At 43.3% G+C, this 25,692-nt stretch overlaps 1 protein-coding gene across 1 annotated transcript; it reads left to right on the forward strand.

Moving 5' to 3' along the window:
- The first annotated feature begins 9,896 nt into the window (after positions 1 to 9,896).
- Positions 9,897 to 22,102, forward strand: LOC114462365 (zinc finger protein OZF-like). Its single transcript, XM_028445162.1, has 4 exons — positions 9,897 to 10,003; positions 12,370 to 12,435; positions 12,546 to 12,603; positions 19,493 to 22,102. Exons 2-4 carry the CDS (start codon positions 12,385 to 12,387, stop codon positions 20,932 to 20,934), a joined length of 1,551 nt encoding a protein of 516 aa, XP_028300963.1. The 5' UTR covers positions 9,897 to 10,003; positions 12,370 to 12,384; the 3' UTR covers positions 20,935 to 22,102.
- Positions 22,103 to 25,692: the final 3,590 nt, after the last annotated feature.

Below are 25,692 nucleotides of genomic sequence, written 5' to 3' on the forward strand. Positions count from 1 at the left end.
TGATCTGAGCTTTTCTATGTTGTTCACTGTGCAGGTATCTGGCCACAGGTGACTCCTTCAGGACCACAGCTAACAGCTATGGACGAGAGGTCTTCACATCGTACTTCTCTGCATGAGTTATTCCATGGCTAGACATATTGCACCAGCACACCCAAAACGACTATTTTAAGAGCCAACCACATACTTCTATAGAGCAAACTTCCTATTGTATTAACATGTGTATAATAAATATGGAAGAATGGGGAGAGAAACGTCTGTCAGCTTCATTTTTAACCAGAAAGAAATAATCCAAGAAACCTCACCTCTGAAATTAATTTAAGGCATTAAAGGTCTCACAGAGAATCAATATGAGGAAACTATATATTGTATGAACAAAATATAGAACCTTGATGTGGTGTACACATTGCTGTTAATATGCATTGATATAAATTAAAAAGAAAGCAAAAGTACACTTCAAAATGTGTTTTTAATCAACAATTCTGAAAGAACATCATGTACATTAACATAATACCTCAATTTTAAACAAACTATTAACTTCAATATTATAATACTTACATAATAAACAAACTAGTATCAACAACTATTCACAATGTGGTTCCTGCCATGCAAAGAGTGCCGCCCACCCCAGCCCATCCAGCCCATCCAGCCCAATCCAAAACCTAATTAAAATCTTCCAAATTTAGTGTTACCGGATGATAATCAAGAAGTTTATAACTTTGAAATTTAATGTTCCCTAAATTCTGGTGGCACTTTTTGCAGGGTAGGAAGCAGGTCTCTGAAAAACATCTCATCCTCAGTCAGAGCTGGTGGTGAGGAGGTGGTCTCCTGAAGGTCTGTAGGATAAGCTGCTCCACCTCTCTTGGAGGGCCTTGGCTGGGCCTCTTCTTTGCTCTTTTTCCTTAAAAATAAACAAACATTATATATATATATATATATATATATATATATATATATATATATATATATATATATATATATATATATAATAGCTTATCAAGTCACTGTTACTTAAATAAGATCATAGATATATTTTAATTAAACATTAAATGAGGTAATGATCAACATTGTCATCACTGATATACCAAGCATAGAAGAGCTTTTAAAAGACTGGATGGTTATAACTTACAACACAATCCATTCATCCATCCATCCATTTTCTGACCCGCTTACTTACAGCACAGTACAGATAATACAGAGCAAAAGCAAAAATCCCTGGATGACGACAATATTTTAACAGCAGGCAGAGATCATTCACATTGTACTGTGATATTGTTTCCTTTTTCAGAAATAAATGAAACATGATGCTGCAGTTTCTATTAGGGATGCACCCAAATTACAATTTTTGACAGAAACTGAAACACCAAAAGAAATTATTGTGCAAATTATTATTCCCCCATTGCATTTCTGGCTCTGAATGTGTACTAACCACTGAAATTAAAACATTGCGATTGTATAAATTAATATTAATGCTTAAGTAAAATAAAGTAACCTGACCACACTCATACATTAAATAATATTGTACAAGCCTTTAACTGACTGAGCTGCTGGAAGAGAGTGTCAGAACAGTCTCAGTGTGGAGCATCCACAAAGTCAATCCTTCCTTTTTTACCATTCACTGTAGAAAATACCAACAATGTTCTGACCATACCTTTGCTGAAGGTCTGGTAACTCAGATGTTGGTCTCCATCTTTTAAAAGCTGTCGTTTTTCCTCAAAACAAAGTTTCTCTATCATCTCTAGCGCTGTCATCCTGACTGTAGTGTTATCCCGCCCACTAGCTAGAGAACGTAGCAGCAGCGGTCACATGGCATCTATTCACTAATGTACTGTGAACTTAGGTATAGCATTTAGCATAGCGCGGTTAGGTCCAAAGGCAGCTCTCTACGCTGCCTTTGGACGTAATTGGTTGTCATCTTGGGGACCTGACTGCGCATGCGCAAACACGTAAAAACATGCAATGGCAACAGGGGTGTGGCCTCCTTCTGCCTTACAGCAAAGTGAAAAAAAAAAAAGAAGACTGCAGCTGTTCCAGGAAATAGCGCTGTTTAGTAATTTGGGCTATGAAACGCACACAATGTGGACACTTTTAAACTTATAGGTACTGTAGGCTATTGGAAATGGAAAAATAAATAATTTATAATTATATTATAATTCAAACAAATAATCAAAATATCAGTTCACCCTTGGGTAGGCACTGCCTACCTTGCCTACCCTGACGGCACGTCACTGGTGACAAGTAACAAAGTACAAATACTTTGTTTCTTTTTTTTTTTTTTTTTTTTTTTTTTTTTTTTTTTTACCTTGTCTGCACATGCTGTCGAAGGTTAACACTACAAGAAGTGCAATCTTTTGACAGCAATGCATATTTTATTATTGCAATTAAATAAATTTATTTATTTCATTGCATAATTGTGACCGTCACCAGCCCTCCCTAGGGAAGGGTAAGAAATACTTTATTAAAGGGAGGATGTAAAAAAGAGAGGGCAGTGTTACACCAAGGTGAGGGGTTGGAGGGGGGTGGGGAAGTTAACAGGGAAGAGGGATACAAGATAGGATATGGAATGGGTGGGGAATAGTTTTAAGTGATGCGATGTGAAATTGTGGTTGTGTATATTGTGTTTATTGTTGTGTTGTCAAGCCAGTTTGGTGACCAGTGTGTGGTTTAGGAATAATGGTGGTGGCTGTGAACAGAGGAAGAGGTGAGTGGAAATTCCATAAAACAGGTATTTGGGAACAACGTGTCTAAGGTTGAGCCCAGTATGAGTGTTATCCCACAGCCCAAGGCCAGTGCATCCATGACAAATGTATTTCCAAGTACCGCCACTGCATAACCCAAGAGCCGCCCCCGGGCCCGAAGAAGCAGTCAGGCCAGCAGCAAGAGCAGGCAGCCTAAGGGCCCCCGGCGACCACCCCACGGCCAAGCAGTCCCCCGAACGCCCCCAAGATCCCAAGCCGAGAGGCAGCCATCGCCCCCCCATACACACCCGAGAAAGCCCCAAGGAGCCAAGGACCCAGCGCACCACGCCACCGATCCCACCCCCAACCCCCAGACCCCCCACCCCATCGACCCCCCCACCCCCCCACCCCACCCCCGCGCCCAACCCCCCGAGGGGAGGGCCCAGAGAACTCCCTGCCCGAGGCCCCAGCGGAGGAGCCGAAGCCCACGCCCAGCAGACGACCAGAACCGCGCCGAACAGGCAGCCAGTGGGCACCCGCCGGCGAGCCCAGAGCCAGCAGGGGCCCGACCCCAGGCCAGAAGGACCCGGAACGGATGCAGCACCAGGAGCAGCCCGCCCAGGGAGGACGACCACACCCCAAGCCGCATAAGGCACCAGGGGGCCGCTGGGAGTCTCCCCGCCGGCCCCCAGGCACCCCAACCTAGCCCCCCACGGCGCCCCAGATCACCCTTCACTGATGCCGCCCGCGCCACGAGCTTCAGTTTTTTTTTTTTTTTAAAGCCAGGGCCCCCTCCAAGGGCCAAGCCAGACCGCCCCGCCGGGATGTGGCCCCCTATTCCGGCCCCCGACACCCTACCTCACGGGGCACTGCCCAAGCAGGGGCCGTACCAGTAGGTACGCAAGGGCGCGGCACGCGCCACCCGCCCCGAAAGACCCCCGCCAGGACCGGCCCGGCCAGCAGGCCAAGCACCCCGGGCCCCAGGAGCACCCCCCGGGACCAGGACCCCCCAAGGGCAAGCCCCCGGGCCAAGCCCCCCGGGACGCATCCCCCACCCCCGCCCGGGACCCGGCCACGGCCCAGCAGGACCGCACAGCCCCGGACAGCCCACGGCCAGCAGCCCAGGGCCCGCCGCCCCCCGGACAGCGCCAGCCACGGAGCAGCGCCCCCCGCCGGCCCGCGAGCAACCGGCGATCCCCACCGCGGGGACGGAGGCACCCCAATGGCACACATCAAGTGCGGGACAGCAGCCCCCAGCCAAAGATGCCCCGGACCCACCCACCAGTCCGCAAACGGCAGGATAGACCCACCAGGCGGCCGACAGCAACCTCCACCACCGGAACAGCTAGCGCCGCCCCCCAGTAAACAGCATCACCCCGAGGCGCCAAGCAACCCCGCCCCAACCCCGGCGAGGACACCAGCACACCCCCAGCACACCCACCCCCCAAACCGGCGAGGCAGGCCGCCCCGGGCCCGCACACCGCGGGGCCCGCCCCCAAGGCCACCAGGAGACGAAACAAGCACCCAGCCACACCCAAGGGGAGGAAGCACCCCCGCGCCCCACCAGGCCGACACCGCCCGGAAAGACCCCGCAAGGAGAGACCCCAGCAAAGCCCCCCCGAGACCCACCGCCACGCCCGACCGCACCATCCTGATGTATTTTTACTCTAAGCAGTGGCCCAGCCACCAACAGAGGAGCCAGGCCCCCACCGGAGAGGCCCAAATATGTGAACCAACCCACCACCCTGTTATGGTGCCTCTCCATTCCCCAATGGAGAGGCACTTCCCTATCCCCTGTGTGAATGTGTGTTTAGTGAATGTATGGGGTGTAATTAAAAGAAGGGGGAAGGAGGGGGCGGTGCTCCCCATCCTGCCTCTGTGGATATATGTGTATGTGGTGTAATAGGCCGGAGGGTGTAGGTGAGTACACCCTCCGGGGGGTGGCATGTTGAAGTGCGATTAAAATTGGAGGGATTAGTATGGTAACTAGAGGTGGGAGTGCCGCCCCCACGCCACTACATAGTGACACAGGTGGCGGCCCCCTCCACCCCCAGTCCCACCATCCAGCCCCCCAAGGGTTGGGTATGGGTGTGTGGTGCATTAAGTGAGTGAGCCAGACCAGCTGGGAGTGAGGTGAAGTGTACATGTAGGAGGCCTGTCTGGTGCGAGCCGGGCCCGTCCGCATGGCGGGCCACGCGAGAGGGTAGATGGTGCAGACGGGCAAGCGGCACTGCGGGCCCCGGAGCAGCAAAGCCGGAGACCCCCCCCACGGCACCCCCCCAGACCGCGACGGCCCCGCGGAGCACGGCGGCACCCCCCACCCCCGGGCGCAGCCAGGCACCAACCCCATCCCCCGGTGCTCCAGGGGGCGACCCCCGCCGCACGCCGGCCCAGAGCGACGCCCCCCCGCCGCCAAGGAGGGCGGCCGAGCAGGGGGGAGGCCCGTGCCCGCACCAGGGCCAGCACAGGCCCACCCGGCGCCACGATATAACACTCTCCACCGGGAGGCGGCCCCGGCCCCCCCGACGAAAGAGGACACCATCTACCGCCAAGCAGGGCCACCCCGCCAGCCACGGACCGGCAAGCCCGAGTACCGAAGCATCCCCAGCCCGGTACCGCCATCCCACACCAACGGCGCCAGTAGAGCCCCCCCCCCCCCCCCCAACGGAGGCGATCCCCGACGACCCACGCACCGGCACGAGACATCCCCCCGACGCCAGCACACCCCGGACGACAGCGGGCCCCAGGCCACCAGCCCTGCCCCGCCCAAGGCTGCGCGGCTCCGCCACGCGCCGCGGCCGGTCCCCGGGCAGATGACAGGAGAGCACGCCCCCGGACACCCAGACCACGGATCCACCCCCGGGACGCCCCCGCCCCGGAATGGCGCCCACGGCGCCCGGTGCACCCAGCCAGCAGACCAGCCAATCCCGACGCGGATCCACCAGGCCAAGAGCCACGCGCCGCGCCCCCGCACACCCACCCAACACGACCCCCGGGGAGGCCCCATAGCACCCCCCACCCCACACCCCTAGCCGTAACGGCCACACCCCAACCATTGCGGCCAAACAAAAGCCCCGGAGGGGGCCCCGCCTGGCTCGTCGCGCAAGCGACATCCCTGGCAAGGGCGCGCCCAAGGGAGCCAAGCCGAGGACCCGCAAGGGCCGACGGAGCAACCCACAGCCACACCCCGCCACCCAGCGACCCAGGAGGCAATCGCCGACCCCGGGCAGCAGCCACCCCCAAAGCTACCCCCACCCCGGATCCCCCCGGACCGGAGCCAAGGACCCCACCACCCCAGGCCCCCCAACGAGACCACCCCCCAGCCAACCCACCCGGCACGGCACCGCCCGCCCCCCAGGCGGGAGCCACAGCCCCCCCACCAGTGCCCCAGACCAACGGGAGCCCCCCACACCCAACCCAACAGGATGGCGGGCGCAAGAGCAAAGGAGGAGGAGGGGGGGAGGACGAGACAGGGGGACAGGGAGCAGGAGGAAGGAGCGGCAGGGGAGCACGCAGGCCCCCAGCCCCAGAGACCAACCAGATGCGTATGCAAGGGGCAACAGCGCCAAATCAAACAGCCCCGGGACCTCGTGAACACCCAGAAGGAATGCACACCCGTGCCGAGGCAACAAGACACCCCGGCAACCCACCCCAGCCATCCCGGCCAAGACCACCCCAGAGGCCCAAGGCGGTCCAGGCCTACAGTTGGGCTAGTGCGTTAGTAAAGAGTGGTGCTGGCAGTCGCTTGCAGGCTAGATCATCAGGCTTTTAAAAATTTAGATTTAATGCAATTAAAAAAGGAGTCCAACGCTCCTCAAAGCACATTGTTTTTTTTTGTTTTCTAAGAGCAGACATCTTTTCCATGGAAATAATTTCTGTGAGGAGATTTTGCCATTGGTTTATGTTTAAGGATTTTTTGTCTTTCCAATTTAGTAATATTGTTTTTTTTGCTATTGATTGAATGTGATTGGTTTGCTGGAAGTTGAAGCATTGTCAGGTCTCCAATCAAACAAAGATTTGGAGATAAAGGAATCCTGCAGTCCAAAATGGAGGACAGTTTTTCAGTGATTAGAATCCAAAAGTGTTCAACTGGGGGGCAAAGCCATAAGGCATGTAGATAGGAATCCGCTGTATTCTGGGTGCACTGAGAGCAGATGTCTGTTGCTGAGAAGCCCATTTTATGCATTTTCTGTTGGGTAATGTGGGATCTGTGGAGGACCTTGTATTGAATTAGCTGAAGGTTTGTGTTTTTTGTCATCTTAAAAGTATTACAACAAATTTCTGTCCAGAAATCAGTGCTCGGGGTGATTGAGAGTTCAGCCTCCCACTTCGCGATTGGTAAGTAATTACAGTTAGTGTTCGAGAGCGCTCTGTATATTTTTGAGAGTTTTTTTGATTTTGTTGAAATTTTTTTCATATATATAGCCAGTTCTGGAGGTTGTAAAGTAGTTAAGTCTAGTGGAGTAGTTTTCTTTATTGTCTCTGTTACTTGTAAGTACTGTAGAAAGTTACTTTTATTTATATCGAATGCTTGGGTTAGATTGTTATATGTCCTGAGCTTATCATTTTCGAAGAGGTCTTGGAGATGAATAATTCCGCTATCTTCCCATGTTTTTAGATAGAGTGGTGTTTTTTTGTTTCTAAAGTCAGGGTTGTGCCAGATTGGAGACAGCATGTTAGTTTTTAATTGAACATTTGTTATGTCCAGGGCTTTCCACCACGCAGTCAGGGTGGAGGCAATCAGTGGGTTTTTAAAGCAGTTGTGATGTTTGAGGGTCATAGTGATAAAAGGGAGATCAGAGAGTTTAATATGTTTGCAGTCTAGCTGTTCTATTTCTAGCCAGGTGTTGTGGTATTCTTTTGGTTTTAACCATTCTGTTAAATATAGAATTTGGTTTGCTAGGTAATAATGTGTGAAATTAGGGGCTTCCAACCCTCCCTCGCTTTTATTTTTTTGAAGAGTTGAAAGGCTTATTTTGGGTTTTTTATTCTTAGCATAGAATTTTGTAATTGCAGAATCTAATCTTTTGAACCATTGCGTTGGTGGTTTCAGTGGGATCATAGAGAACAGATAGTTTATTTTAGGTAAGATTTTCATTTTAACTGAGGCTATTCTGCCAAGGAGTGAGATGGGGAGATTGTTCCATCTCCGCAGGTCTTCTGTGACTTTATCCAACAGAGGGTCTAGATTCAGTTTAATTAATTCATTTAGGTTTGGTGATATATTTAAGCCTAGATATTTAATTATATTTGTGGGGGAGGGGTATTGTGGGTTTTGGATTGCTGGGTTCCATGAATTTTTCGTTAAAGGAAGGATTGATGATTTTGACCAGTTAATGGAATAGTCTGATAGTTTAGAGAAGCTGTTTATTAGTTTAAATAATTCTTCTAATGAAGATTGGGGTTCTTCTAAATAGAGTAAAATGTCATCCGCATAAAGATTAATTTTGTGTTCTGAGATGGATGAGTGGATCCCTCTAATAACAGAGTTCTGACGAACAGCTGATGCGAGAGGTTCAACAAATATTGCAAAAAGCAAAGGTGAGAGTGGGCAACCTTGTCTCGTTCCCCTCTGCAGTGTGAAGCTTTGGGATGTTATTTTGTTTGTGGTTACTGAGGCAAATACTTTGTTTCTAGACCACTAATCTACAATACATTACGATGTCTGTCACTAAAGAAATTTCTAATTTATCTATTGCGCTGAATCCATTTCACGGGAATTACAAAACATTGTCAATCAATTGCACATGAATGACAGGAGATTAAAACGAAGTGTATACTGCACGGTGGCTCTTCTTAACACACACTGTCCACAACTCGTCCAACGTCCTTGTGTTGTGTTTAAGTCTTTAATGCTTCACCAAAATATTGTTAATGATGTTTGTGCAAATTAACTTTAAATCATTAAAAACAAAATGAATGCAGAAAATAGTCATTTCATTGCTAGCATTATCAATTTCTCTGTAAACATGGACAGATATCAGTGCTGCTTAACAAGCAGAATGAAGTTGTTTTATGGAAAATAAACATTTCAGTTAAATAATCGATATTTGGCACCAGTGTATCGATAACTTACCGCAAGACTTAATATTACGATATATCGTATCGATGTTTTTGCACACCCCTATTCTTTACTGTACTTTCTAGTATCTGTACTTTACTTGAGTATTTGTTTTTTGGCCACTTTTTACTTTTACTTCTTTTTTTTTTTTTTTTTTTAAACAAATATCTGTACTTTCTACTCCTTACATTTAAAAAATGAGCTTGTTACTTTTCAGACCTTCGAAGATGACGTCACGATGTAAGAAGACGTCAACTTTTGGTAGTTTGATCTTTTTCTGTTTGGCAGGTCCCTTAGTTTTATGGTTTTGTGAAATGTTTGTAAAATGTTAAACTCAAAGCTGCTCTGGGTTTATTTGAACATTTGCATTTTTTTCTTAAAACATTTTATTTACAAGTTTTATCAATGATGAGTGCTAAATTATTCAGGTGTTCAAAAAGGGGAACATATTTAATTTAATTCCATGTAACAGATTTTTACAAGTTTAAAAAAAAATGTTAAACTCAAAGCTGCTCTGGTTTTTATGTAGCATTTGTACTTGTTTTTTTCTTGATACATTTTATTTACAAATGTTATCTATAATGAGTGCTAAATTCTCCAGGTGTTCAAAGGTAACAGCTTTAAGTTGTTTCCATGTACCAGTATTCTACACTTTCTTTAAAACAAACAAAAAAAGAAAAAAGAATATATGGAGTTTGCTGGTTTAAAAACCCTGTCTTATTATTGACAGGATATTTGTTTTACTTTTTTACTCTAGTAAATGTAGTAGCATTTACTGTTTTACTTTTACTCTTACTTCAAGTATCTATACTTTTACTTAAGTACTGAAGACGTGTACTTTTGCCACCTCTTTTTTTATTTTTTTATTTTTTTAAAACTGATCCATAATCAGTGTATTGATCCAGGATTTGACGTAATCCTGCTCACAGAAAAACAAACAAATAAATAAATGTCGGTAAAAATATGAGCTTCTCGGTTGAGGCAATAAAACAAAGACTGAATCAAACACAGTTCATCGCCTCAACTGCATTAAACATGTTGGAGGACTCAGAGGACTGACTGGTTGTGGTGGGACTGGGAATGAGATGCTAACTGGGCTGATACAGAGAAAATAAGGACCTGGATAATGTAGGAGGTAAACAGATCCAGAAGAGGGCGATAGAGCAACAATAAGGATGTAAGCAGCGGATAGAAGAAGAAGAAGAAGAAGAAGAAGAAGAAGAAGAAGAAGAAGAAGAAGAAGAAGAAGAAGAACAATTAGGAGAAGGTGAGAAGCTGTTTTCTGTCTTTAAAGCTGATTATTGTCGGTCAAACCTCCTTTAGGAGAACATCTGCACCGTGTTTATCTTCCTAACACTGACTGTTCCACTCAGCCCAGCCTCAGGGTAACACGGTCACCAGTTGAACCGTAACACCAGTTCAGCACCACAGATGCCTCGGTACTGTGTAGCAGCTCACTGTACGAGGACTTCTAATGACGGAGTTTCCTTCTATAGATCTATAGATATTTGCACATCTGTTCATAGAGATCTATACTAGATATTAGAGCTCTGGCGATTCAGGATATTTGGGGCCGATACCGGTATTAGGGGCTTAAAAACTAATAAATCGGGTGATACAAAAACCGGAAACATACGAGTAAATACGACTCCTTACTACATACACAGACATTGTTCTGGTTGTTAGAGCTACTATCTTTACCAGGTGAAAAATATATTTTAATGGTTATGGTTTTCCGGAATTTATTTGGCTTTATTTACAGGAGATTAGTTCCTACTGCACTGATAGGAAACACATGGAAACCAGTACTGTTCATATAGATCTATGCAACATATGTTACTGTTCATATAGATCTATGCAACATATGTTACTGTTCATATAGATCTATGTTACATATGTTACTGTTCATATAGATCTATACTACATAGGGTGATGTTCATACAGGTAAAAGCCAGTGAATTAGAATATTTAGAAAAACTTGATTTATTTCAGTAATTGCATTCAAAAGGTGTAACTTGTACATTATATTTATTCATTGCACACAGACTGATGCATTCAAATGTTTATTTCATTTAATTTTGATGATTTGAAGTGGCAACAAATGAAAATCCAAAATTCCGTGTGTCACAAAATTAGAATATTACTTAAGGCTGATACAAAAAAGGGATTTTTAGAAATGTTGGCCAACTGAAAAGTATGAAAATGAAAAATATGAGCATGTACAATACTCAGCTGTCCAAAAGGCGACCATCGACACATTGCACAAGGAGGGAAAGACACAAAAGGTTATTGCTGAAGAGGCTGGCTGTTCTCAGAGCTCTGTGTCCAAACACATTAATGGAGAGGCAAAGGGAAGGAACAACTGTGGTCAGAAAAAGTGTACAAGCAATAGGGATCACCGCGCCCTGGTCAGGATTGTGAAAAAAAACCCATTCAAGAATGTGGGGGAGATTCACAAGGAGTGGACAGCTGCTGGAGTCAGTGCTTCAAGATCCACCACCAAGAGACGCTTGAAAGACATGGGTTTCAACTGCCGCATACCTCGTGTCAAGCCACTGTTGACCAAGAAACAGCGCGAAAAGCGTCTCACCTGGGCTAAGGACAAAAAGAGCTGGACTGCTGCTGAGTGGTCCAAAGTCATGTTTTCTGACGAAAGCAAATTTTGCATTTCCTTTGGAAATCGAGGTCCCAGAGTCTGGAGGAGGACAGGAGAGGCACAGGATCCACGTTGCCTGAAGTCTAGTGTAAAGTTTCCACCATCAGTGATGGTTTGGGGTGCCATGTCATCTGCTGGTGTCGGCCCACTCTGTTTCCTGAGATTCAGGGTCAACGCAGCCGTATACCAGCAAGTTTTAGAGCACTTCATGCTTCCTGCTGCTGACCTGCTCTATGGAGATGGAGATTTCAAGTTCCAACAGGACTTGGCGCCTGCACACAGCGCAAAATCTACCCGTGCCTGGTTTACGGACCATGGTATTTCTGTTCTAAATTGGCCAGCCAACTCCCCTGACCTTAGCCCCATAGAAAATCTGTGGGGTATTGTGAAAAGGAAGATGCAGAATGCCAGACCCAAAAACGCAGAGGAGTTGAAGGCCACTATCAGGGCAACCTGGGCTCTCATAACACCCGAGCAGTGCCAGAAACTCATGGACTCCATGCCACGCCGCATTAACGCAGTAATTGAGGCAAAAGGAGCTCCAACCAAGTATTGAGTATTGTACATGCTCATATTTTTCATTTTCATACTTTTCAGTTGGCCAACATTTCTAAAAATCCCTTTTTTGTATCAGCCTTAAGTAATATTCTAATTTTGTGACACACGGAATTTTGGATTTTCATTTGTTGCCTCTTCAAATCATCAAAATTAAATGAAATAAACATTTGAATGCATCAGTCTGTGTGCAATGAATAAATATAATGTACAAGTTACACCTTTTGAATGCAATTACTGAAATAAATCAAGTTTTTCTAAATATTCTAATTCACTGGCTTTTACCTGTATAGATCTGTGCTAGATTACATGTGTTGGTGATTGCAGTTGCCTGTCCCTGATCTATCCTGACATGTCTACAGTGAGCTTTTGATTCCATGTTGACCTTTTGTTTAAATCTTCTTCTCTGTGAATAATTGCAGCTGATAAAGGAGATCATGACTGAGCAAAGCCAGGAGGCAAAGCAGACTGACAGAGAACCTGAGGAGGTAACATCACAGATCTATGACCATGTTTACTGCAGACTTCTCTAACCTACATATTTCTACAGCTGCTCACGCTAATCAATAACCGATTAAATATATTTACTGTTTTTCAGAAACTGGAAATAAAAGCTTTGTTCCAGAACAAGAGGATTCCAGCCAACGTCCTGTGTGGTAATGAAGTTTACTTTTATTTTGAAATTCATCTGAAAAGACTTGAATCTTTGCTCTTCATCTGTTCATATTGTGCTGTGGGCCAACAGTGATGAACACATGAGAACTTCCACAGCTCCTCAACTTAACATCTACACTTTAATTAATACGTCTCTACAAACATTGTCAACATGTTCTGATTTTCTGTAACATCTGCTGTTGTATTACAGTAACATGTTATTATTAATGATTCTGGTGTTAATGTAAAGGACGCTGCTATTCTTTTGATGGGAATGTCTGCTGTATTTTGCTCATTCCACAGGAAGCCAGAGGCTCTCTGACGTCCTTCCAAGGTCAAAATGTCAGTTCTGTTGTGTCGGATAAAATGTTTGTTTCTCTTGTTGTAGGGATGGTCGATATAGACTAGGAAATCTTTCCCGATAATTTGTGGTATTTATCACGATTTTTACATCTTAAAGTATAAACAGGTTCTTTACAAACAAAAAACTAAATAGAATACATTAAAACTAGACACTTTAAAAAGGCTACAATAGCTGTTTGACTCAAAGAGCTCATGGGCTGATATTTTGTGGAATATATTAGTGCATGTGGATTACTCAGTGTTGCTGTATGCAATTCATTTATTTCCTCATTTAAAATTAAATTACTTTCTTAAAATAAAAAGCATATGAAAAGTCGAAATAACTCAAAGTTATGGTTGATAAATATCTTTCTGATTTCCTATAATTAAACTGGATGAATTAAGCATTCAGGATATTTAGGTGTAATAATCTCAATAGTTACATTACTGTCTAATGCAGTGGTTCCCAACCTTTTTTGTCTTGTGTACCCCTTGAGCCGTTTTGTCATCCCATGAGTACCCCCTCACTCATGTGTGCACATGATTCTTCAAAAGTAGAACACAGCACAACTGAATATTCAAAGCGTCATTTTATTTCCTATTCTTAAATTGAACAAATAATATTCAGGCATTATCTTATTCAACTCAAATTGAACATAAAATGGTGTTGCCTTCAGGGCAATAAAAATGATAAATATAAGAAATAATATTATAATAAACATTTTTATTATTAATACTGTATTATTAATACTAATACATTATTATTAAAGAAAAATTAGAAAGTTGAAATTAGAAAAAATATAAATACCAAATACCATGTGTGTCAAAGCTGAGAATGTCACCTCACACACATAAGTAGAACCAAAAGCTCAATCAATGCATGTTTTCCCAGCTCAGGATATTCCTTCTCCACATCACACCAGAACTCAGTCAATGTCTTCTCATCATAGGTCATTTTCAGACCCTGATAACATGATAAATCCATCAGATGCTCCTGCAGCCTTGCAGGAAGTTTGCTGCAGCTCTCACCCACAATAAATGGGTTCCTCACCCATTCCTGTCCTTCTGACTTTTTTTCAATGTCCTGAAAATACTGGCTGAAATCCATGCAAAGTTTGGACGGATGTGCTTGCACCAGTTTGACTATTGGACCCCTGGCAACATCAGTGGTGGCAAGATGGGAATCAAGTAGTGGAAAACAGCTGACATCTCCATCATCACATTTGTTCTCCCATAGTTTGAGCTTTTTTGTGAATTCTTTAATTTTGTCATACATTTTAAGGATGTGTGACTCCTTTCCCTGAAGCGATTGGTTGAGCTCGTTAAGTTTGGTAAATATGTCGGCGAGATACGCCAGGCGCCCCACCCACTCAGCATCCTCAAACACCAAAGCAAGAGGATGCTGATGCTGCGTCAGAAACAGAAACTTCACTGCGCAGTTCATAAAGTCTGAGTAGTGTTTTCCCACGGGACAGCCAGCGGACGTCCGTGTGAAGCAAAAGCTGTCCGTGCTCTGTACTGCTCTCATCACAAACAGTTTCAAACAATCTGTGATTCAGTGGCCGGGATTGGATGAAATTAATCACCTTCACAGCATCATCCATAACATCACTTAAATCAGAGCTCATTCGCTTACTTGCCAGTGCCTCGCGGTGAATAATACAATGCAGCCATTTAATGTCGGGATTTACCTTTTTTACGTGTCCGAAAAGTCCCTTCACACTCCCCGTCATTGCAGCAGCTCCATCAGTACAGATGTGACCGCAGGTTTTCCACTGTAAATCGTGTTCTTTGAAAAAGATATCTATAATTTGGAACATTTGTTCCCCGGTTGTCTTTCCTGGGAGCTTTTTGCAAAATAAAATATGCTCATTTATGTCCGACACATCTTTGTAACGAACGAAGGCCAGGAGCTGAGCATCACCGCTCACATCTGTCATTTCATCCAGCTGCAAAGCAAACTGACCGGCTTTTTAAATTTTTTTTCACTACTTGTTCAATAATATTCACCGACATATCATCAATCCGACGGGACACGGTGTTGTTCGACAAGGGGATTTTCTTGAGTGTGTCGGCTGCTTTCTTGTCGATCATAATTTCAGCCATCTGCAGGGAGAATGAGCTCTTCAACAATCGAGTGAGGCTTTTTTGATTTCGCCACGAACAGGGATACGGCGTAAGATGCCTCCAGTGCTTTGTTTGACACACTCATAGCCTTCATCATTACATTCTGTCTTGATTTAAACTCCGACAATTTACGTTTGTAAAATTCCTCAGTTTTACTGACACTTTTCGAGTGTTTGGTACTCTGGTGTCGCTGTAAATGGGCTGGCTTCATGGAGTTATTTGCCAGGATTTCACTGCAAAAGAAGCACTGAGGCTGCGGCGGGTCTGCGGACGTAGAAGTGAATCCAAATAAAACATAGTTTTCACTATACAGCCTTGGTTTAGGTTTGGCATCTTTCTTGCGTTTGTCGGCAGGCTCCTCTCCCCCTCCTGTATCCACAGCAACAGGACGTTTCATCCATCTATCCATATTTACACCTGCTGCAGGTAAAAAGGGTTCCGCTGTTCTGATTGTGCCACAGGTTATTCTCTCCCCAGGGAAACAAGTCATAGCGCACACGGACCGTTTTTGACGGACTTATAAAATGACTGAGAATATTTTTTTTTTCATCTTGGAAATAAATTCTTAATTTTTCCACGTACCCCCTGCAATGTGCTCACGTACCCCTTGGGGTACGCGGACCCCTGGGTGGGAAACATTGCACTAGGCCACCAGTCTCATGCCTTGGTGTAATGTTTTCTTTCCCTCACCTCAGGTATATTTATATAACGGGAGATTATGTATAGAACAGGGGAGATTTCATTCATGAATAACGATAGAAATAAATGTATATCACTGTTGTCACAAAAGGATAATAAAACACAAACAATTTAAAACAACAGTAGGAACATCATAAAAAGTTAATAACATTTTTTAAAGCAATTTAACAAAAAGCCTTTCTGAAAAGCGTGGTTTTCAGTTGCTTTTTAAGAGTCCACACAGACAAGCTCATGGAGGGACTGGTGTAAGCTTTTCCAGAGTCTTGGTGCTATTGCCTGGAATGCCAAGTCACCCCGGGTTTTAAAATGTGTTTTTGGGGTCATGAGGAGACCCTGGCCTGATGACCAAATGGTGCGCCCTGAAGTGTAGGGGCACAACAAGTCAGTAATGTATTGAGGGGCCTGACCAAGCAGCGCACGGAAAGTAAGGACTAGGATTTTAAACTCAATACGGAAATTAACTGGGAGCCAATGAAGACCAGAAAGAATGTGGTAAAACAGGAGAAAACCGAATTATAGTAATCAATGCATGACGAGATGAACGCATGTATGATTATTTTGAGATCTGGTTTGGACAGCAGATTCCTCACTTTGGAGATATTTCTCAGATGATAAAAACTATTTTTAGTCAGGACACATTTTTAAAACCACAGATCAACCAACCAAGATACATCAAGTACAATAAAAACAAAACAGGCCCCGAACAGAGCCCTGGGCTACTCCACATGACAGGTCAGACACATTAGACATTACATCGTTAAAAGTAACATTAAAAGTTCTTCCATTTATATAAGAGGTAAACCACTTTAGAACAGCTCCAGAAAACCCCATTTCAGATTTCAGTCGATCAACCAGTATACTGTGATCTACTGTGTCAAAGGCTGCTGTCAGATCAAGTAAAACCAAAACTGTGTAACGACCAAAGTCAGCGGCCGTCAACACGTCACTAGAAACTTTCAGAAGACCAGTTTCAGTGGAGTGGATTGACCTAAAGCCAGATTGATATTTATCATAAAAATCATGTTGTACCATGAATGAGGTCAGCTGCATAGCAACCACTTTCTCCATGATTTTTTAAATGAACGGAAGTTTAGATATGGGCCGGTAGTTTATAGGCTCCCCGGGATCCAGATTAGGCTTTTTAAGAATGAGATTTATTACAGTGTTACGTGTTTCCTCTATGGCCGGTCTCCCTCCTTCCCCTTTCTGAGTGGCTGTAGCACACCTGATTGCTGTTGGCAATCAGGGTGAGGGAGATTATTTAGGATGGCAGGAGAGAGGAGCAGGCAGAGCAGAGTTGAGCACTGAGCCACACACACACTGCAGGACAGAGGTATAGTGAGGTTTGGTTGTCGCTTGGTTGGTTGTTGTCTTGTTGGTTGTTTTGTTGAGTGGTTTGAAACCTTTTTCTATTTAAGTAGCAATTATTTAACTCAGGCATGTTTAGATTGCTGGGCTTTGTTATTTTAGTTTGGCTATAGTCGCCGGTAGTCCTGTTTTCCGGGTTTTCTTTTTTTGGTTTAATAGTTAGTTTTGGTTGAGGTAGCTTAGCCAGGGTGGGGCCTGGTCCGATGGCCCATGGAGCTGTTAGCCAGGTTCTTAACCCCTCTTTTCCTTATTTTGGCCGGCGCCTATAGCCTTTTTGGTTTGTTGATTTATGTTTTGACTCATTAATGTTTTATTTACAATAAACTTGCCAACTCGAACCCTTTTGTCTGTGTCCTTTTGTATATGTTAGTGGTCTCCCTTCATCAAGCCACATTTTCTTCAGGAGACCGTAACATACAGCATGTTAAAAAATTTGGGGACCAAGTCAGATAAAAGTGAGAGATTAATCAGTTTTACCACCCAAGGGCCGACATCAAAAACATTTAAGAGCAATAGAGTGGGAACAATGTCCACTGGGCTCGATGTGGGTTTCATTTTTCCCACTAAAATCCTGAACATCCTGTAGGTTGACAGGAGTGAAGGAGGACCATGAGCACACAGGGGCTACTGTAGTGCACAATCTGGTCAAAGGAGGAGTGATACTGGCCCTGATGTTTTGTTTACAAAGAATTTCAAAAAATTGTTGCAGTCATCCTGCGTGTGCACTGACACATGGGGCGGTTGGGGTGCAACAAGGTTTTCAATAGTTTCAAACAACACTTTGGGGTTTTTCTTATTTCGTGATACAAGATCTGAGAAATAGGCAGAGCGGGCGTGTTTTATTTTTTCATTTAGCTCCATTATCATGTCTTTAAGATGGAGTCTATGTACTTTTAATTTTGTGGCTTTCCACAAACGTTCCACTTTCCGGCAGCTTTTCCTGATGTTAGAAAAAACTTAATTTATCCACGGACATGGTTTTTATGAGGGCCTAGAGTGTTTTTAGCTGGAGCTACTGTATCCAAAACAGAGCAGCCCGAGATTGGGCCTCAAAATCGCCTTGATCCTCACCAGGAAACCACTGCGTCTACCCCGTCTTTTCACACGTTTCCTCCGTGGGACAGGTGTGCGCAGCAGGTAAGCAGGAACTTAAGCCATGTGAGGAGGAAGTCTGGATGCTTGGTCCTCCAAGTTGTGGTAAAAACGTACCTCATGTGAACGATTTAAGTTCATAGGTGCCTGACGGTCATAAACCAGCAACGCAGTGACATTTTGGTACAAAAATCCAAAGAAAACAGTAATAAGGAACAGCTCCAGCACAGCAGGCAGACGGCAGCCGAAACACACTGGCGCCATCTTGGAAAACAGTGTACATTTACTTTTTCCATTATAGGCTCTGACAGAAGGCAGCTTCAGGCCAAGTCTGCAAACAACCCATCGAGAGGTACGGATGATCACCTCCATGGCCAAGGTGAAGGCCAGTGGGGAGATGGTGCATCTGGCAATGATTCCCACTTCCAGGTTTTGCCATGCTGTGGTTTACTCAGCTGTTCTCAGGCAGAGCTGGAAGTAGGCCTTTACAAGGGTTTTGAGTGCTGCTGACACGTTGAAGTAGTCAAAGGCTGTCCACAGAAGGTTGTGAGGGACTGAGCCAAAGGCATTGGGGAGATCCAGAAAAAACACGTTATGGTCTGTTCCCTCTTCCTTCGCAGCCACTGACTGCCAATTTCAGCAAACTTGGAGAGGTCGTTGAATGTTTGCCGGTGGTCTTTCCCTCGCACCCCCATCTCTCTGAGTAGCCTGAGTAACTTTAAAGTGTAACGTGATTTTTTTAAATTTATTTATTGCTTGATTGTTCAAGCTACATCACAGAAGTGCTCTGTTTAGGTTTGAATGGTAAAATAATGTGAATAAAATAAATAAGGGACATCCTGGATCTTTTTTTTTTTTTTTTTTTTTTTTTTTTTGCTCTTCTTTATCTTTTAATGTATTCTAGAAATTTCGAATCGGGACTCGGTATCAGCCAATTCTGAAAATCAAAGGACTCGGACTCTGTGGCAAAAAAACCAGATCGGCACATCCCTACTCGTTACTGTGAAAAATATGGTGGAATGCTTGATATTGTCCCAAAACATGTGGGTGAGGGTTTAGTCTGTGTCATAAAGATATTTACATTTCAGAGGTTGAAGTCTGTCATATCATGAGATTTTGTATCAACATTTAGCATGAGTTCTGATATTTTCATCTTTGTGCCCGTCAGTTTACTTGGAACAATAATGTGTGAACAAACATTTCCCACAACAACTACACAATGACAACAAAATTAAACAAACTTTTTTTTTGTTTCCTGTGAAGGAAAGTCAGCTCATGGACTGCAGCTCCAGGATCATCTCCACATAAAGAAGGAGGAGGAAGAACTGTGGGAAAGTCTGGAGGTAAAGCAGGAGATGGATATTACAGCTGTTACTGTGAAGAGTGAAGATGAAGAGGAGGAATCTCAGTGTTCTCTGCTTCTCTGGAGACAAAGTGAGGAGAACAACAAAGGAGATCCTGAAACCTGCAGCTCAGCTAAACTCATTAAAGTAGAACCAAATGGAGACATCAGTGAAGGTCCAGAAGCAACAAACACTTGTACACAACCAGACACTGATGGAGAGGAAACAGACTGCTCTGACACTGAAGACAGTGAGGATTGGAGGGAACCTTTGTCCCAGTCTGAAGCTCAGAGTGAACACATGGACATGAGCTGTGAGAGCTTTCAGACATCTGAGGTTAGGACTGAGAAGAACACCAAAGGAAAATCACAGAACTCAGAGAAACGCTTTAGTTGTGACCTGTGTGGGAAACAATTTAGCAACATAACACATCTCAAGATCCACACGAGAATTCACACAGGAGAGAAACCCTTTGGTTGTGATGTGTGTGGGAAACGTTTTGGCGACGGAACAAATCTGAAGGTCCACACAAGAATTCACACAGGAGAGAAACCCTTTGCTTGCGACGTGTGTGGTCAAAAGTTTAATCGAAAGGCGAGTCTTTCTGCACACATGAGAATTCACACAGGAGAGAAACCTTTTGCTTGTGACGTCTGTGGGAAACGATTTAGCAACAGATCTAGTCTAAAGAGCCACACGATAATCCACACAGGAGAAAAACCGCATGGTTGTGATGTTTGTCAGAAACGGTTTTCTCTAAAAAAACATTTGAAGGATCACATGAGAATCCACACAGGAGAGAAACCCTATGGTTGTGTTGTTTGTCAGAAACGGTTTTCTCAAAAGAAGCATTTGAAGCTTCACATGTTTATCCACTCAGGAGAGAAACCCTATGAATGTGATGTTTGTCAGAAAAGATTTACTACCAAGCAGTTAGTGATTAATCACATGATAATCCACACAGGAGAAAAGCCCTATGAATGTGATGTTTGCCAAAAAAGATTTACTACCAAGCAGTTAGTGATTAATCACATGAGAATCCACACAGGAGAGAAACCCTTTGGTTGTGGTGTTTGTGGTCAAAGTTTTTCTTTTAAGAGAAGTCTTTCCAGACACATGAGTGGCCACACAGGAGTGAAAGCTTTTAAATGTGATGTTTGTGAAAAAGGATATAAAGGCAATTTTGAACTGAAGCAACACATGAGAACCCATACTGGAGAGAAACCCTATGTTTGTGATGTTTGTCAGAAAAGATTTATTCAAAAGAATCACTTGAATCGACACATTAGAATACACACTAGAGCAGTTGTCACCAAATGGCATACCCTGGGTCTGGACTGCAGGGGGTGCCATGCAGAGTGAAAACTTAATGTAGCGCTTCTATGTTTAGCCTGTGCAAGGAAACACTCAGGCCAATCACATGCAAGTTCTCTGTCCTACGTGACATGGCTAAACCAATCAGGTTTTTGTTTTATGGTTGGAAGATATTACGACTCAGATCAGAGACTGACAAGAGTGTATCACACAAGAAAAAGAAATGAAAGTTTGCATCATGGAGGAAAAGAAACGAAAGATGACAGAGCTGAAGAAAGGGAAAGACTCAGACGATGGCGTCCTGAATACCCCTGCACTAGAGAGAAACCCTTTGGATGTGATGTTTGTCGTAAAACTTGTAATTCCAAGAAAGACTCACAACCACTCACAGAACAAATGTGAGGTTTGTGGCCAAAACTTTGCAACAAATTTGACTTTAAAGAAATGTGAACATCCACACTGGAGTGTAACCTTTACAATGTGATGTTTGATGTGTGTTAAAGTGTAGAAATGTTACAAAATGTAGAACTTCTTTTATTAAATACATGCTAGGATCAAAATAAAGAAACATAAATTCAGAAACCGTTGTTTCAGAAACATGAATCTCTTGTGGCGATTATACATTTATGAAGCTAAAGTAGCTTCATTCTAACTTCTCTATTTTAAGTTTAGATACCGTGGTCAATAAAGTTCAAGTAAGGACCAACAAAGACAAACACGAGTTGTGAAGTTTGTGTGAACCTGGCCCAGTTTGTCCGAACCAAACTGTTTGGATCTTTGGTTTCAGCCCTCCGAAATGGCTGAGCCAGGTTCACACAAATTTCACAACGAACTAATAATTAACAATATTAGTCATTAATTTTCTAAAACTCGTTAATCCTGTGCTGGGACATTGAGCTGAACAATTAATATATATATAACAAAATATAATGTTAGTGTGTATAAAACAGTCAAATGTGATGAACTGGGTTGTTTTGGTCCCAAATGGCTTTGAATGGTTTTAGTGTTGGGGAATGCACACTCTAAGCTTTGATAGGGATTATTTTGTGACTGTAAATCACAGACTGAGCTGCAGTGTATCTTTGCTCGTCAAGGCGTAGATGTGGCTGAAATGTACACATTTGTATCTGTAATCAAATATTCATTGCAGCATTTTAAAGCTTGTTGTTTAACATATATTGTTGAATATTTTAATGTTTGCCCATTTTTAATAAACCTGCCTTTTTCCCAAGTGTTGGACCTACGTGTCGTGTGGATGTTAATGGAGGACTTCAAAGCAGTAAATGTGTGTGTTTTGATGGTTCCTGTTTACCCAGTTTGAATCAGCCCACGATGATCCCATTTGTTCTTTTCCTCCTACTCGACGAAGGCGGTCACAATTTTTTTGGCTCCCTCTCTTTCCGCCCATATCTGAATTGCTGCTGCTTTTGTTTTGTCTGGTCTTGTGAATCTAATGGCTGCCTCTCTTTGCATCCTATTCCAAACTGGAATTATGGAATTGATCAATTGGTCTCTCAATGCAATCGATAGACTGGAGCGCCCAGAAGAGGCTGCATGCCCTCGACCCCAGTGGCTGGAAATCCTTTTCCTCTTCTCTGCTCTGACCCCCACCCCAAACACCCCTCCCTCAGACCCCAGGTCTTGGAATTTGTAAATATTAAATCTGAGCAGCTACATACATGCTAAAAGGCAGGATAGTATAATAAACCAGCTGAGACAGTGTTGGAATGCAGTAAGGTTACATACAGCAGATAGATACTTGAATAAAAAATTACTCTGGTAAAAGTAAAAGTATTGAAGTTACTTACTTTTGAGTAAAAGTACATGCTCCTACTTAAGTGAAAAAATAAAACAATTGTCCCTTCAATAATAAGACAGAGTTTTTAAACTAGCAAATTCCATATCTTTTATTTTTTAAGAACTTGTAAAATACTGGTAGATGGAAACAAGTTGAATCACTTACCTTTGAACACCTGGATAATTTAGCACTTAGATATAATGTGTAAAGAAAATGTTTCAAGAAAAGAAAAATCAAATGCTCAATTAAACCTTGAGCAGCATTGAGTTTAAGATGCTTGTGCTCAGTGAATCAGACACTAGTCACCGAGCGTCGAAGACGCTCTGAACGTGTGCCCAAACAAGTTGGGAAGAGAGCGCGTTTAGGGGAGGGGCTACTCTGTTGCCGGTGGTGGTCATACAATGAATGATATTGTGGTGATCAACGTTGATAATTCACCCATTGACTGTGAAGTGTGTTGAGAAGGCGGTGTTTCCGGTCGGATGTATTTTGGTGTGACTCAGTGTGTGCACTGTGATGTTAGAGGGCTATAGAGAAGTGTGGTTGAATGGAGAATAAAGTTTGGAGTTCCTCTCCGACTCCCCTACATTACTGAGAGAGTGGTAGTATCAGTGACGTGCCGTCAGGGTAGGCAAGGTAGGCAGTGCCTACCCATGGGTGAATTGATATTTTAATTATTTGTTTTAATTATTATTATTATTTTTTTTTTGAATTATAGTATAATTATAAATTATTTCTTTTTCCATTTCCAATAGCCTACAGTACCTATTAGTTTGAAAGTGTCCGCATTTTGTGCGTTTCATAGCCCAAATTACTAAACAGCCCTATTTCCTGGAACAGCTGCACAGTCTTTTTTTTGCAGAGGGAGGCCACGCCCCCTCCCAAAGGCACGTTGCTCTTCTGTCTCAGTTCCCATTGCATGTTTTTACGTGTTTGCACATGCGCAGTCAGGTCCCCAAGATGACAACCATTTACGTCCAAAGGCAGCGTAGAGAGCTGCCTTTACACGTTTAGTGAATTGATCCCACGTGACTGCTGCTGCTACGTTCTCTAGCGAGTGGGCGGGATAACACTACAGTCAGGATGACAGTTTTGAGGAAAAACGACAGCTTTTAAAAGATGGAGACCAACACCTGAGTTACCAGACCTTCAGCAAAGGTATGGTCAGAAAATGTTTTGTATTTTATACAGTGAATTGTACAAAAGGAAAGATTGATTTTGTGGATGGTCCTCACTGAGGCTGTTCTGAGTTGTTGTTGTTGTTGTCATTTTCTCCGTGTTTCTGTGTATCCAACACAAACCACAGAAGTGCTGTCGTGTCATGAGATATATCTTGTTGGGAGAGTATGGAGGCTATATAAAATAATTGTTTATGTTTCTTTAATGGTGTTTATGATGTTGATTTTGTTAGATGGCTAAATGCTTGTTCATGTGAATCTTGTTGGGTTTTTTCTTTCTTATTATGAATTTTATATTTTGATAAGTGCATTGAGATGACTGTAGTAAATTGCTTTATACAAATAAAATTGATTTGAATTGAATTAACACTTGACAGCAGAAACATATCAAATTGTCATTGGTGGTCTCGATTTGCAACGTGCCTCCCCAACCCTAGTGGTCACGGCACATCACTGGGTAGTATTCATTGTAAAATATTGTATCTTTGGGCATATGTGTTCCGACAATGTCTCAGTAAAGTGTCATGTAAACTCCATCAGTTCTGAGTGTTGAAGCACTGAGAGATGTTTGAGGAAACACTGCATGTGTTTCTCTTCTCTAACTAACTCTCTGTTGGTCCTCAGCAGAGATCTGCTGCTGTAGCTAACGGGCCTGTTTACACATTCTTAAAGAGACAGTGTCCTGAATGTGATTTACTTTAAAAACTACTTTCAACAACTCAGAGCTGCCCTGAAAAAAGCAACACTACATAATTTAATCACATTTCAGCCTTAATGAAGGAAAAAGTCAAAAGTGACACAAAATGTTGTTATTGTGCTGCTAGTGATTAATAAAAGGGTCTTTGTGGCTCCACTGACTTTGACCCATTATTGTTTTTCTTGTAAAACTATTGATAAAATATAAATGCTTTATATCGCCTATTGCCATTTTGAGGAAAAATATAGAGATATGAGTATTGGTCCATATCACCCAGGCCTGATGTAACCAAAGCAGTAAACTTTTATCTTGTAAAGGATGTGATTGTATAAACTGTGTGAAATGAGGGACTCAAACACTGTTTACAGTAGGATTTTATTAATATGAGTGTGTTACCTCAATAACAAATAGAAATCACTAGACTGATATGCTGCCTTGTTATGTAGCAAGTGTTGCTAATGCTAATGCTACATTCTTTAGTTAAAGTGAATTTGTTTGTTTTATTGGTAAATAACTTTGAAATAGTCAAAATGATTTGAATGAAAAAAATCGCATTGTGATTTTACAAAGAAAAAATCGTGATATGATTTTTTTTTTTCCCCAAATCGCCCACTCCTATGTGTGTGGGCGATATGGGGGAAAAAAATCATATCACCAAACTTAGATTAATTAAAACTCTTATTCATCTACTACCAGTGTTATGAAGACAGGTAGTAGCTTAAGTGCACTTGTAGGTTAATCAGCATAAATATATAGTAAATGAAACAAATGCCTTGTCTAATGTAATGTTCATTTGAACTGTTCTTATGATTATTTTTGTATGTAATAGTGTTTTTCCATGGACATTGAGTCTGCTGCTAAAACATTCATTCAATCAAAAATCACTTGATGTTTTAATGTTTTTTACATGATGTGCTTTTTAAAGACGTCCTTTCTGTTGCAGACAAGGAGAGCTGAGGTAAAGGTAGCACTGCCACTGCAGTCCGCTGGCAGTGTGGGATAGGCATGCTGCGTCGCGTGCATACTGGAGCTCGGAGATGGTGTCGCGCGATGTCTTCATCCTGGACTGAATGTGGCGTAGGTTGAAGAGACTCCCATCGGTCCTGTAGCTGATGGCGATCCCATCCCCTGGT

This window comes from Gouania willdenowi, chromosome 4, assembly GCF_900634775.1.
Source record: "Gouania willdenowi chromosome 4, fGouWil2.1, whole genome shotgun sequence".
In the NCBI taxonomy this organism is placed as follows: domain Eukaryota; kingdom Metazoa; phylum Chordata; class Actinopteri; order Blenniiformes; family Gobiesocidae; genus Gouania; species Gouania willdenowi.